This window comes from Labrus bergylta, chromosome 23, assembly GCF_963930695.1.
Source record: "Labrus bergylta chromosome 23, fLabBer1.1, whole genome shotgun sequence".
Lineage (NCBI taxonomy): Eukaryota > Metazoa > Chordata > Actinopteri > Labriformes > Labridae > Labrus > Labrus bergylta.
In genome coordinates this window covers 13003889-13018754 of record NC_089217.1, presented here as the reverse complement: position 1 = coordinate 13018754, position 14866 = coordinate 13003889, and the positions used below count along the sequence as shown (strand labels likewise).

Genomic DNA, 14866 nt, shown 5'->3' with positions numbered 1-14866 from the left:
AGTTAAAGGACAGATATGCAGAGGAATAATTCGCACAGCGCCACAATATACTGTTCAATCTCATGCAAGAGGAACAAATTACATCAGCATATTCATGTGAAGTCGGCTCGCTTGCACAGAGACAAGTCGTGATTTCCTGCCTGCAGGATGCTAACCTGATGTAGCCGAGAGAGTGAGAGTGCAAAAACCAGCAGGAGATGGTGAGAGAGCAGGAATGTGAATGAGATCATTGGGACGCCGGGGCAACAAATATCAACAAACCAGCTTCCTTTGTGTGACTCTGGGTCAGACTGAGAGTCTGCTGACTCCAATCACACAGATTCAATTAAGAGAGACGAGCTGCAGGATGCACCAGGCTGCTGCCCACAGTCACAGCAGGGAGAGAGATAAATTACAGTTCAGCACATTATCTGAAGCTTGTTCCCTAAACGTCTGTGTGCAGACTTCTTCTTCTTCTTCAGGAGAGTTTATTATCTTATAGCGAGATAAAGAGATGATCTCTGGATGATGTTTGTGCAGATTATTCACAATCACACATTTGGCAGGAGCAGGTTTAATAAACCCAGACTTTAGTTTCTGCTCCATAAACCTGCTGTGATGTCTCCCCACAGCGTCACTCAGCCGGCGACGGCTTTATGGCTAAACGTTCAGTCCCGTTTCATTAGTATGCTGACGGAGCGGCGAGTGAAGACACGAGGGGAGACGGACAGGGAGGAGAGATTAACGAGAGACAGACGGACGTGACAGAGATAAAGAAAATGGGAGACTTAGTCATGTTTTTGTGGTTATGAATGAGTCAAATTAATCCTTTTATCACATTTGTTGTCTTTTGTGTCCACTGAGGTCAGCATGTCCTCTCCCTCCTCCCTCTCTCTCTCTCTCTCTCCCTCTCTCTCGCTCTCTCTGCGTCTAATTGGTCGGGTCCGAGACAGGATGAAGTCACAGTTGGCAGTCAGGCAGTGTGTCAGAGAAGTAGGACAGCGGTCTCAGAGCGACAGAGGAGACAAGTGGCACATCGGAGAAATCACCTCCAACTTTTTATAAGCAGAGATCCCCTCGCTCGTTGAAACGTTGACCTTCATCCAGCTCGGGGCTAAAGCGTTTCCCTTAGACAACCTCTAGTACGCTGTCCTAGACTCCTGGACTACAATCATACCAACGTTTTCACATGTGTCGGTTCATTTTTAGTGTTTTTCGTTTTAGCATAATTCTAGCTGTATTGGTCTAGAGCATGATTCCAAACCTTTTCTCCTTGGTGCCCCAACTAGGGGGGTCCGTATTACTTTTCTGAAAAAGTTACTCAAAATGTGCGCCTTAAAGACTTAATAACCATCTCACCAACTAAATAACCGGTCAGTTTCTGCACCTTTAGAAATATCAGGAACAATCTGCTGTCCACGTCAAACAGCTTGCTGTGATGAAAAAGACACAGAGTCGATCACAGAGCTTCAGAGGCTGTGATTGGCTCCTTTGAGATCCCGTCTCTGCAGTGAGAAATGATAGTATGCACTCGTTTCCTTGTTTGTTTGTGTGGTCTGGTTATCTCCATGTCTTAACAGTGGTGACGTGCTCATTCTCAGGTTGTTCGTTGTTATTTCTCTCAGATAATAAGGTGTCTGGTTTGAGTTTATGAGCGTTGAGAGACACTCTGAGTCTGAATCTCTCCGCCCATCAGTCTGTCTGCTCTCCAACAACTCTGCTGACTCACTGGAGACAATAAAGAACTGCCGTTATTTATCCCGGCTGAGACGAGGAGCGACCTTTGAATCAGACACGCCGGGCCTCTTTCAAACACTCTCTGATCCAGATAACAAATTTAATATTCGAGTAACTTTTGTGGGGATTTAATGAGGTTTCATTCGTCCTCTGTTTTGGTCATTGAAGGTACTTTGTAGAGCAAAATGAAATGTATTCTCCAAAATCAAAGTCAGCAATATCGTATGAATAAATTATTCCAATAGCTTATGCTACAAAGAAACTAACACAGATTAACAGGGGGGGGATTTTTTTGTGTGTGTTAGCTATGTTAGCTAGCTACTCGTTAGTTGAAGGACTGGTCAATCACAGGTAGCCCCGCCCTGACTCCTCCCCCTATATCTGGTCTCTTTGACTCTTAAGCCCTGAGTATACTCGTTTTTAACTAGGCGTACACAACCACATGACATCAGCCTTCTTATCCAGCGGTGGTTTGGAGCGTTGGTTGTGCACCTCCTCAGAAATTAAAGCTACGTGTCTGCGATATGCAATACGCATATATAACCACTAGGGGCAGTGTAGAGTTGTATTGTGATGAGACCGGAAGCAACATCAGAGAAACCAGAGAACTGCAATAACAAGAAAGAAAAGTAAATATATCAACTACCCGCACTATCACGTGTCGTTGCTGTTGCATATCTAAATAATGCGTAATTAAATAGCTGGCGACAGATCATCTCTACTTCTGTGTTTTATGCTGTCTGATTTATGTGGAGCTCCCTCTAGAGGAATTGTCAAGTAACACACATTTCGGTGTACAGAGGGAGACAGCATTTCCAGCATGGATGGGCCTCCCGCGCCTCCTGCAGGAACAGACGGGTGAGGCAACATCAACAAATATTTACAGTCTATGGGCAGAACGCTGCAGGGCTGCCAGTGGAGGGCTGCTCTCCAGTGCTGGGAGAAGAGAGTCTATGTAAGAATTGCAGAATGAGCCGTCTAGCGCCCTCTGCAGACTCATCCTTGAATTTCTCCAACATACCTTCACCTTGTGGTTTTCATTCAGCAGATGGAGGTAACTCAGGTTTCATGTTGTATGGCTGCAGAAGGTTCTTTACAGCCTTCACCTCCATTTACAGATTACCCGGAGCAGGGACCATAAACGTCTCCAAGGAGGAGAGAGTGTTTCTTTACACAGAGAATAATGTCAGGATCCTGCATCCTGTGATATCCTATATATATGTGAGTGTCATATTTCACTTTAACGGTGCGTTGCAGCCCGAGGTTATTGTCCTGTGAAGCGGATGGATGTTATGAAGGTGTGGACATTTATTCTGTGCGTGCTGTGTCAGAGTAATGGCTTTAATGGGCCAGCGTGGCTCATTACCTGCACAGCACAGGCCTCATGTCTATAAGACGTTACAGAGGAGGTTCACGGGCCAAATCAATATTTTGTCTCATATATGATCCATTTCATCTTCTGCTGAGGTTGAAAATGTTTCCTGTTGGATGATTTTCAATTTTACAGTCTTTCCATCTTAACCGAGAAGTGTGTTGATCATTTTTAGCACACGAGCTGTGAAGTACATCTACTTCCTGTTACGTTAAGTTATTATATATTGAGCATGATGGCACACCTATGTCACCTTAAGAGTCTGTTTGATAAGTATATTGTATTCCTTCACTGTTCTGTGCAGTTTTAAAACCAGAACAGCTGACATTTTTAACCCTTACTGCACCCAACTGAGCGACTTTCCGGTGTGACTTCTTTGCATTAGCAAAATACTTATAGAGGGAAATTAAATGCACATACATTTTGCTTTCCATAATACTTATATTGCACAAATCTACAAAATATCACAATCAGGGTTTCAGACCAGTTTCAGACACTTTCAGGGAAATGCAGAAATGTCCTTCCAGAACATTGACTTTAAAGGAAGTATGTGGGACTTTTTGATCCAGTAGATGTCACCCTTCAGCGCCGGCACTAAACCTAAACAAACTGCTGTTTGGCTACAACACCGCTATTCTGAAGCACACGCTCATCTGGCACACGTCCAACCCCCCTTCACTCGCATTCGCTCGGCGCAGTTATGAATTAGAACGCACCCTAATGAAGCACCATTAAGAGCAAGCTGCGGACAAAATGGTCCTTTGCTCGAGCTGCAGTCACCTGTGTCCTGCACTGTTGTGTTAGCATGCTAATGTTAGTCCTCTTTAGTTAGCTCGTAGCTTCACATTGCACATAAGAATGACAGAGATCTAAAAACTCTTACTAACATCCAAATAATCAGAGTATGTTCTTCTTCTTCTCTCTAGTCCTTGACTAAAACAGCTTTAGGGGAGGAGCCAGCCGTCCCGTCCATGTAAACACGGCTCTGACAACAACACAGCCAGCGGGACTCGACCTTCTCACTCATTGTTGACAGTCATGACTCAGAGAGACATTTACACAGGATAGACTGGATTTATGATATATTTATGTGTAACATGTCGCACATTCTTCCTTTAAACTTCCAGGCTGTTGAAACAAAGTCATCTGTATGAGACTACATTCTGTTTGTCGGTGTAGAAGTCACACTGTGTTGTTGGTGTTTTCAGTGGCGGCTCATTAATCTCTCACGTTAACTCAGTCCAACATGTGTGCGGCCTGAAACGCATCACTGACTCAGGTGTGTGTGTTTGCGCGCAGGTCCCAGCTGACTGTGTTTAACTGTACTTAACACTGTGCTCCTGTGGGAAAATGTACAGTGTGCATCCTGCCCGCAAGACTACAAGAACAAATCCAACATTGACTGGAGTTTCTCTCTGAAATAACACATGAAAGAAGATGGAGGGATTGAAAAGAGCGAAGGGAGAGAGAGTTTCCCACAGATCCTCTCCCTGCCTCTTAAATCCAGCCTATCACAGGAAGTCTTATTGATTTGAAAGTTGGAGACGTGCCTTGAAAACAATGACACAGTCTGAATACTTTTAACCATCAGAGCTGATAAGTGAAACAGTGAAGCAGATATTCCTCCTAAATCAGGAACTAAGGTCGTTCATTTTTAGCAGAAGTCACATTTCACAGTGTTTATTTAGAGGCTCGTGTCGGACGCAGAAGGAATGATTTTCTTCCTAGAACAAGTCAGTGATATCAGTCAACATGTGCATCACAACAGAAGATTCAGGCAAAATAAGAACATACATGATAACTACTTTAGACATCTAAAACACCTTCCACACATGCATAAAAACTCCTGAAGATTTTCCATGTGAGCTGCATGTGTGAATTCGAAACAGAGAAGTTTTTCATCGGGACTTGATTTGATCTTTTCCTGCCAGCCACCAAGTCAAATGTCCTCGTGAAGACGGGTGAGCTGTATGTGAACGCAGCAGGAAATATTCTTGGGGAAAAACAAAGTTGAAGTTGAGTTGAGCTGGGCGGAGGTGATATTTCAATTACGCCCCTGGTTCAATCTGTGTGCACACGTTACAAAGCAGATTCGTACTCTTTTCTGCTTCTTTTCTACTCTTTCTTTAAACTGTAAATCCGTTCATTGATATAAAGACATTAACGGTCATAGTGCCTGATTCTGACACTTTTCCACCATCTTGAATATGTTGTAAACATTGCACTGTGACTGTAGGTCATGCATGCTTGTCAACAATGTCGTGATGTTTCCTTTTAGGACCAAAGAAAGTGGACATTAGCTCTTCTTCACAAACTGAACTCAACGCAGCATCTTCTCTCCAGCAGAATGTATTCTTCAGGTCATTCTCCGACAGAAATATGTGAAATCCTCCTCTGTTGTCTCTGTCTGCTGCAGGCGTTCGGCCAGGCCTACTCCACCCAGCGTAAGGTGGCAGAGGATGGAGAGACCAACGAGGAGACGCTGCTGCAGGAGTCAGCCAGTAAGGAGGCGTACTACATGGGCCGGCTGCTGGAGCTGCAGAGAGAGCTGAAGCACAGCCGGGCCACCGCAGCCAACTGCCAGACCGACAACGAACACCTGAGCGGGCTGCTGCAGGAGCTCAGGGAGGTACTGTACTCAAGGAGGAACTGTCCTGAGGTGTACAGAGGGAGGTGTACTGAGGGAGGTGTACAGAGAGATATGAACAGGGGGAGGTGTACTGAGGGAGGTGTACTGAAGAAGGTGTACAGGTGTACAGAGAGATATGAACAGGGGGAGGTGTCAGGGATATCATATGAGAAGTAGAAAGAGTGTTACCACATGAGTTCAGCTGACCACACAGTTACTTCTCGTCTCTTTGTTGAGTTATCCGTGTTGTACAGTAAGCAGCGTGCGTCTCCAGCTCTGTGTGCCTGCTCTGTCTCAGCAGGGCAACGAGATGTTGGAGCTGCAGAGGAGTCGCATGCGAGAGGAGATCCGAGAGTACAAGTTTCGAGAAGCTCGGCTCCTGCAGGACTACACGGAGCTGGAGGAGGAGAACATCTCTCTGCAGAAGCTGGTGTCCACGCTCAAACAGAACCAGGTGATTCACACTGACATCATCTCCTGCAGCGTGGCTCGTCGGAAAAGCAACCAAAACACTGACTTTGTACAAAACTGCAGGAAAGTGCACGAGCTACTAGCTGGACTATCTGCTCGGCTGCAGCAAAAAGAAACAATTGAAAAAGTTCTTTGCTCTTCAGAAACGATGCTTACAAAGCTGTGTCTGTCCACTGTCTGTGTCTGTGTTTACATTTCTCATCTGTCAGTCAGTCCTGCACGGCAGCCCGCCATTAACGACAGGAAAAAGTCAAGAATAATTTATTCTGAGCAAAAGAATGTTTTTGGAAAAAAAAAAAGTTTCAGCGACTGCAAAAGAAGACGAGGAAAACATAAACACACAATATATAAACACAGAGTGTATTTTCAGTCTCTGCCTTTTGGAGAAATGTGTTTGTTTATGCATCGCTGTTTGTTTGTATCAGGAAGGATGGAGCTTCAGTCACTTCTCACCTCCTACGCTGGTTCCAAGCTAAGAAACAGAGGCTTTAACAAAACTGTTACAGAACAAAGACCACCACCCACCGCCCCCCATCTGAGGAGATTTGTGTTGTTGCACGCGGTTTAGTCTGTCTAAATGTCGGCATATTTTAGCTTTACTAAGTCGCCCACATGTTCTGATGGCCGGTGTGCGAACCGATCTACTGTCAGGAAACTTTAATGCGGAAATCTGCAGGAAGTGATGACGACAAACAAAGAAGTTACACTCAGGCTGAGCTCTCCTGGAGCTTTAACCTGCACACTCACACCATCATTAACTTTACTTTATACTTTTAAGGTTACAGTTTGATCCTTTATCCAGATATTAACCCATCAATCGCTGGTTTAGGTGGAGTATGAAGGCCTGAAACACGAGATAAAGGTCCTGGAGGAGGAGATGGAGGTCCTGAACAGCCAGCTGCAGGACGCTCTGCGGCTGAAGGACATCTCAGACGGTCAGCTGGAGGAGTCGCTGGAGTCTTTGAAGAGCGAGCGCGAGCAGAAGAACCACCTGCGCAGGGAGCTCGTGCACCACCTCAGCATGTGTGATGTAGCCTACACCGGCAGCGCCCACCTGACCTTCACCTCCGCCCCGCCCAGCGGCAACGCCACCCCGACTACTCTGATGTCCCCCAACACAGAGGAGCCAAGCAGGTGACTTAAACACACAGGAAACAATGTGGAAAGATATGTGAGGTTTATGAGACAGCCTCTAGTGGACACTGGAGGAACTGCAGCTGTAAAGTTGGACATTTTAACATGGGGCTCTATGGGGACTGACTCACCGCAGGAGACAGACTCTAGTGGACACTCGAATCATGTTTTAGTTAAAGCACTGCATTGTCAAAGATCGGATTCTATTATTTGAAGAGTTTGTTCTCACTGTAGCATGTTTCTACATCTCCCTTAGTCCTGTGGATCTCCTGGATTTAAAGACTCTCTCTCCTCTCTCTCGTTGTCCTGTCAGGTGTAACGGTCACCTGCAGGGTGGGACTGCAGCAGGGACAGCAGCCGGGTCGGGGTCCAGGTCCAACGGAGAGTACCGGGCGTCGGGTCGTAAAGCTGAGGGGGCGTCAACAGCGGACCTCTTCAGTGAGCTGAACCTGACGGAGATCCAGAAACTCAAACAGCAGCTGATGACGGTGAGTGCGCTTTCCGTTTTTTACTGGAGGAAAAAGACAGCGTGAGGGACTTAAAGTTGTATGAAGTGGTTCATTTCAGACACGTTTTGTCTCTTTTATTTCTCGTCTTCAGCGCCGGCTTGGCCCATAATCCAATATGCGACTCCCTCTTTGTGAAAAGCTTTTGAATAATTTACAGTAAAGCCGTGCTGACAGACAGTATTCCCTCTGCGTAGAGCCCTCTGTCTCTCTCTCTTTGCCTCCTCCCTCACACACTCACCACACAGCTGTATATTGTGTTCATACACACACACACACACACCCACATTCAGTTCCTGCAGGTGTAATCCCATCTCTCCCTGCTCCCAGCAGCCGCTCTGATTGGCCGAGCAGCGAGAAGAGCTTATTTTTATCTTAGCTGACACACGACACTATTGATCGGCAGAGGGCTCGCTGTCACTGCTGCCGTCTGAGCGGCTCTTTCTTCATTTTTATAAATACATTTCTGCACTACAGCATCGTTTCTAAACACCCAGTTACTCGTCACTCACTGGGAAGAAGTGGACTTCCATCGAGTTACGGGCTAGAGTTTGAAGAAATGTTTTCCTGTCTGTGAAAAAAGTCGGTGGTTGTCTCCCAAAGCTCAACCTGACGTCCTCAATGTCATGACTCGTCCACATCCCCGAAATATTCAGTTTACTGTAACATATGAGGAAAGAAACCCGACAACAGCAGCATTAACAAGCTGAAATCAGAGAAGTTCTGACATCCCCCGACCCTCGAAAAAACCTAATCGATGACCTCAAATGGAACCTGATTGAACAGTTGTAGTGTTGTCATGGATAACATGGCGACAACAGGAGAACAACATTGTATCTGTTTGGGGGTCACATGACCTACTCAGTGTGATCGTGTCGCTGGAGAGGCGTTTTCCGTTGGTGCTTTTTGTCCATGTCTGCCTTAACTGACGGCAGAGAAAGACAAGAAAACATGTGAAGAAGAAGAACGTTTCACTTTAAATGTTTTTAATCGTCTTTCTGTGACGGTGCTCAGCTTCAGGTTTCTGGTCTCCCTCCTCTGCTCTAACCCTGGGGGTCAATTATGAGACTTTTCCTCTGTCTTGATCAGGCTTTCATCTCATGTGAAATGATACCTGTTGACTATTTTCTCCATAAATCAATTAACCTTTTGTCTCTTAATTTCACAAATTGCTGAAAAGTGTTGATGAGTGTCTTCCAAAGATGCTGTCCACACCTCAAAGAGATTCAGTTAAGTGTCACGTAGGAGGAAAGAAACCAGAAAGTATCAACGTTTAACGAGATGAAAGCAGAAAAGTTTGACCCAAAAAATAAAACCCAAATAGAAATGAACTTAAAGCTGTAATACTGAACTAAAATCACTCGGCTGTGTGACAAACTAGTCTTCATTATGTATTCAAATGACCGACACAGTGTGCTGTTATGTTGCTGGAGGCTTTGTCAGCCTTCACTGCCAGCAGACGTTGTAGAGACGGGACACACGGGGGAGAGAGACAAAAAGTTGAGCCGAGTTCGGCTTGTGTTGCCAGACAAACCGGGGCTCTGCTCGAGCCATGTGCATTCAGACGTTAACTGTGCCAGCTCTGTGGTCACCACACACTGTGGCGCTCAAATCAAACATTTATATATCTCATCTCTAGTAAGACTGAAATGTGCACACGCGTTCTTTCTCCCTCTCCATCGATGGCTCCACTGTGCTCCCTTCCTCCCTACGTCCGTAACCTGGGTGTCGTCTGTGATCAAACCCTCTCAGCCTTTCACCAACTCAGAAACATCTCCCCGCCATCATCCATCCCTCTCCTTTTCAACCGCTTAGACCCTCACACACCCATTCATCACTTCCAGACTGGAGTCCTGCAATCGTCTCATCTACGGTTCATCGTTTAAAACACTCAAGAAACGACAAAGTACCCAGAATTCTGCTGCTCGCCTTCTCACACACTCCCGCATGACCATTGACCACATCAATCCTTCATAACCTCACCTACAAAGCCCTCCATAACCTGGCTGTTAATCACAAGTTTCTACAATGGTGACATGTAAACCATGATACATAGAGATCTACTCTGTCGTCCATATATGATCAATTCTAATTCCAATAAAACAAGATGGTTACTGCAATCCCAAAGTCAAAGCGTCAGAGATAAATGAGGAATGTCATCTGTCAGAGTCTGGTAAACTGTACCCTTACTGTATTCTGTCTTGTTCCTCATGGTTGCTGCTGCCCCCTGCAGGTTGAACGTGAGAAAGCAGCCCTGACGTCCAGCCTGCAGGAGTCCCAGGCTCAGCTCCAACACACCCAGGGGGCCCTGACGGAGCAGCACGAGAAGACCCTCCGCCTGAGCCAGAGGGTCATTACCCTCCGCCGCCTGCATCGTCGGGCCCAGCTCCACCAGGAGGCCTACAGCAGCACCACCCTCCACCCTGAGGCCCTGATGGAGCTGGACCGGGATGAGAGGGAGGCAGCGGAGGAGGAGGAGGGAAAACCAGAGGAGGAGAAGAGTGAGACTCTAAACAAAAGTCAGGTGTTTTCATATCAGACGCCCGGTCTGGAAATCATGCAGTGTAAGTACCGTGTAGCTGTGACGGAGGTAGTGGAGCTCAAGGCGGAGGTGAAAGCGCTCCATGACAGACTGGCTCAGAGTGCAGCGGAGGAGAAGCCGAGGAGAAACAGTCTGCTCCAGAAGATGGAGAGGCAGGTGGCCTCTCTGGAGAAGAGCTGCAGGGAGGGACGGGAGAAGGTAACGCGCCATGACCACAATCAATGTTTTGGTGTGAAAATATCAGACACAGCTTCTGAGAAAGGGTCTTCTCTTTCTGTCCTCTAAGATTTCCTCCCTGGAGGCGGAGTTACAGACGGCTCAGTCATCAGCCAATGAGAGCCAGGGGGCGTTGACCGCAGCTCAGGACGAGTTGGTGACGTTAAGTGAGGAGCTGGCCCAGCTGTACCACCACGTTTGCCTGTGCAACAACGAGACGCCGAACCGCGTCATGCTGGACTACTACAGGTCTGCTGGATGAGTTTTTTTACACTGGTCCTACTTTGATCAATCAGAGAAGCCGTCCTGAAATTGATCGTCCGACAGGGAAAGTTTCAGGTTATGAGGTGGATCTGTGAACAACTCTCTCTGCCTGAAATTTCTAGAAATTTTCAGGAGTGCATGTAGACAAACGGCTTCTTTTGCTTTCAAAGGTTTGCAGGTCAAGACAAACCAGAACATCAAAAAGTGTTCGACATCCTAGACTTGATAAGCGTAATTCAGATGATGAAATTTAGTATTTGCTGCCAGTCAGTAGTACAAAAGGGTGCAGTAATGAGTGCAGAAGAGGGAGGCTCAGACTGCAGCTCAGTGTCTGCTGCAGATCTCCACTAAATGTTCTGCAGGTTAAAGAATCTCCTTCACTCTGTTTTTGTTCCAGACAGGGCCGAGGGCTCAGAGGCCTCAGTGCCAGTCTTAAAGCCATGTCTTCAGACAACAGCAAGGTTCTCCTCACACCTCGCCTCGCCCGGCGACTGGCCGCTGTCGCCTCCTCAACGTTGACTCCTGCGGAGTCCCGGAGCCCCTCGGAGTCTCCATCAAGAGAGCCCCTCTCGAGGGAGGGGGGCAAAGAGGAGAAGGAGGGGGACAGGGAGAGTCTCCAGGTCCCCTCTGAGCAGAGCCTGCCTCCAACCCGCTCACCCAGCATCAGTGCCTCTTCTTCATCGTCATCCTCATCCTCGCCCGCCCTGGAGCCAGCCGGTGAGCTGCGCAGGGAGCCAATGAACATCTACAACCTCAACGCCATCATCAGAGACCAGGTACCACACAGATTGTCCTCATAGCCATCCTAAAGCTACTTTACTGGTCGTCAGGTTCTGCAAAAATGAATCAGATCTTCTGAATGCTTTTAACTTCACCGCCTTTCGTTTTTTCTTTCCACCAGGTGAAACACCTCCAGCGGGCAGTGGACCGATCTCTGCTGCTGTCCAGGCAGAGAGCTGCAGCCCGAGAACTGGCTCCTCTCCTGGATAAAGACAAGGAGAGCTGCCTGGAGGAGATCCTGAAGCTCAAGTCTCTGCTGAGCACCAAGAGAGAGCAGATCGCTACGCTCAGACTGGTGCTAAAGGCCAACAAACAGGTGGGAAACATCTAGGTGATCACGTTCATATGGAGGATGATAGCAACAACTGTAAGCAGCAAAACTATTTCAATTACAGATTTCCTGATTTGATCCCAACGAAGAGTTTTAGGCCAGATCAAGGCGATAACTGTTGATCCTGTTGTTTTGTTTGTTTTGATTTAAGATCAGTGTAATTTAACTTAGTGAAGATTCTCTCGATTTTTGCACTCCTCTATGATGCACTGATGCGACCAATATTGGGTTTTCAGGCGATAACCGATATTTGGAACCGATACGCATTTACAGTAAAAACTGAATTTTTAATATATCAGACTCCAGAACAAGACTTTGTTAAAATAGTCAGTCGGAGCCCCTCCTCCTGCTCCAGGCCGCTCTCGTCTCTGTGAACGTTAGAGGCTTCCACAGTTCAGTGTTGATTGGCTATTACTCGTGTGACGTTGAACCAATCAGATAGTGTTTTTGGCTGGAAATTAGGTGAGACAAAGGGGGGAGGGAAAACAAACCCAGAGGGAAAAGGAGTCAAAGTAGCACACTTTTAAAATAGTTAATTATAACGCCTATCGGAGGAAATGAAATGCTGATACAGATAATTGAGCAAATGTCGAATATCGGCCCCCGGCATTTGGCCAATAATCAGTCGACCCCTAGCACTTTGCTCCTGAGAGATGCCGACCACAAACCCCCCCCCATCGTCACTGCAAATGAATGCAACAAAAGCTTCATGACCAAGCACGCCAATAAAAGCAATCTGCTCTAAAAAGCATCGACCTCTCATCAAGAGCAATCTACAGAAAACGATTCATTCAGAAAACTCATGCAAAGGATTCACGGAAGCAACAAACCAGGGAGGAGGATTTGTGCAGATGAAGTGTACAGCTGTATAATCTAGGGAAATCACTGGATACTATGAAACGGCCCAGATCAGGTTTGGATGAGGTCAGTTTCATCACTGTTTCCTGTTCGGTACGCATCTACTAACCGAACTAACGGTGTTATGTATGACAAGTCCTATTCTCTCTCAGTTCTAAAATTGTTTTCATCATTTCAATTGCCTCATCTCAATCGTATCTTTTTCTGTGTGTGTGTGTGGAAACAGCTCCCTCTGATGGGTTTAGTGCAGCTTTTAGTGAATGAGTCCATCAGTTTATAGTCTCTATGTTTACAGGCTTCCCTGAAACACATCCACAAATACGACTAATAGACTAGTAGCATTCCCTCAGTGCCTCGTCTGCAAGTCTTTAAGTCAAATGAGACTTTTGCATTTGTAGCAGCAGATGTGGGAAGAGAACCCTTCAATGTAATTAAAAACCTCTGAAAACACAGTTTGTGTTCTCTGTGTTCATCCAGACAGCAGAGGGCGCTCTGGCCAACCTGAAGAGTAAGTACGAGGCGGAGAAGTCGATGGTGACCGACACTATGATGAAGCTGAGGAACGAGCTGAAGGCCCTTAAGGAGGACGCCGCCACTTTCTCGTCTCTGCGGGCCATGTTTGCCACCAGGTCAGAGATCCACTTATCTCACAATGACTCAGACGGCTGTGTTATGGGAAACATGTCGTTTACACTGATGACGACATAGAGCAGTTCCCGTAAGCCCCACTCATGAGTGCCCAAAAAAAATCAATGAAAGCAGCTTAAAGTTGGAAAAATTAGGTTTCTCAAGTTATCGGCTAAATGTCTTAATGTAGGAACATGTTTTAGCTGCGTTTTCTCTCAATCAAACAATCAACACACTTTTCAATCTTAAAGGATTATGTTCATATTTTGGGAGATAAGCCAATTCACTTCTTAAGAGATGAGAAGATCAATATCACTCTTGTGTCTGCACAGTTAATGTGAAGCTTCAGCCAGTTAGGGTTGAGCAAATGGGAATTCACCAACATTACATTGTGACTAATAAGCTCCCTGAGTGTCCGTGCCAGACTGTTGTTTCTGTGATTGATGTTTTAATGCTTTTCTTCATCATCAGTGGTGTGAAAATATCAGATTTCCAAGCATGTCCCGCCCATATTCAGTTATCGCCATCGTCTGGTTTAAGAGTGGTTCAGCAGACTTCACTGATGGTCAGTAGAGAGGGTCCCAGCATCCGGTGTCTTCCTGCCCTCTTCAATGCTGTGCGGCATCACACTGCCTTTGGTATTCTTTACCCATCTCCACTCCATCAGTGACTTCTGTGTTCAGTTTGAGTCTCAGTTTACAACTTGCCATGCTGTTGCCCCTGCTCTGACCCTGCTACAACAACTAGCTTAAATAAAAACATGATTATGACCCCACCGCCAAATGGCCAGCATCTATTGCCGTTGTATACTTTGGACATTGTGACTGCCGAGTTAGTAGTCATTACCAAAGCCTACGGGCAGCTCCTGACTATCAAAACACAAAAAACTGAAGATGATAACTGCTTTGCTGGTGCTCACCAACCAGGACTTCTAACTTTAATGTAACTTTGAGGTGATAAAATACCAATTTGCCTGTTAGATACGTCAGCAGGAACGCCCCCTGAAGTCAGAACTCCGACTCAGAAACTCAAAGGAACTTCATCACCCAAGCTCAAAATCCAACATGGCTTCTCCATGCGTCAACAGTAAAGTGAAGCTGTCCATTACAGTGTTTATGAGCAACTTAGTCCTGTTTTTGTATAATTCAATCAATCACATCGACAGTATTGTGAATGTTGTCATGTTGCTTTCGTGGCACAACTATCACGTAGTGTGCTGTCATCGCTTGGTGTAAGCTAACAAAACAAAGGTACTCCTGGAGGGTCCGTGTTGCTCTTCCAACTTGTTGCCAACTCGTCACTGGACTGGACATCATTCCCAACTCTGACATCCGACTTCCGAGGTAAATGGAACGCACCATCAGGCTGCACTGTGGCGCAGTAAGTGGTGCTGTCTTCTCATAGCATAAAGGTTCCTGGT

At 46.3% G+C, this 14866-nt stretch overlaps 1 protein-coding gene across 14 annotated transcripts in view; it reads left to right on the top strand.

Moving 5' to 3' along the window:
* The window catches only part of LOC109992170 (protein bicaudal D homolog 1), a 35918-nt gene that overhangs the window by 9848 nt on the left and 11204 nt on the right, over positions 1–14866 (top strand). For 11 of the 14 annotated variants that reach the window (XR_010665141.1, XR_010665140.1, XR_010665139.1 and 8 more), the window contains exons 2-10: positions 5505–5717; positions 6016–6171; positions 7018–7322; positions 7636–7810; positions 10062–10568; positions 10657–10835; positions 11248–11626; positions 11752–11946; positions 13297–13448. Coding sequence is in view for 10 of the 14 variants with exons in the window: in XM_065951314.1 (XP_065807386.1) it covers positions 5505–5717; positions 6016–6171; positions 7018–7322; positions 7636–7810; positions 10062–10568; positions 10657–10835; positions 11248–11626; positions 11752–11946; positions 13297–13448 (2261 nt within the window). In the remaining 4 variants the exon portion in view is untranslated. The remainder of the gene's footprint in view (positions 1–5504; positions 5718–6015; positions 6172–7017; positions 7323–7635; positions 7811–10061; positions 10569–10656; positions 10836–11247; positions 11627–11751; positions 11947–13296; positions 13449–14866) is intronic. The other 3 variants (XM_065951316.1, XM_065951309.1, XM_029279482.2) reach the window with 1 other exon arrangement.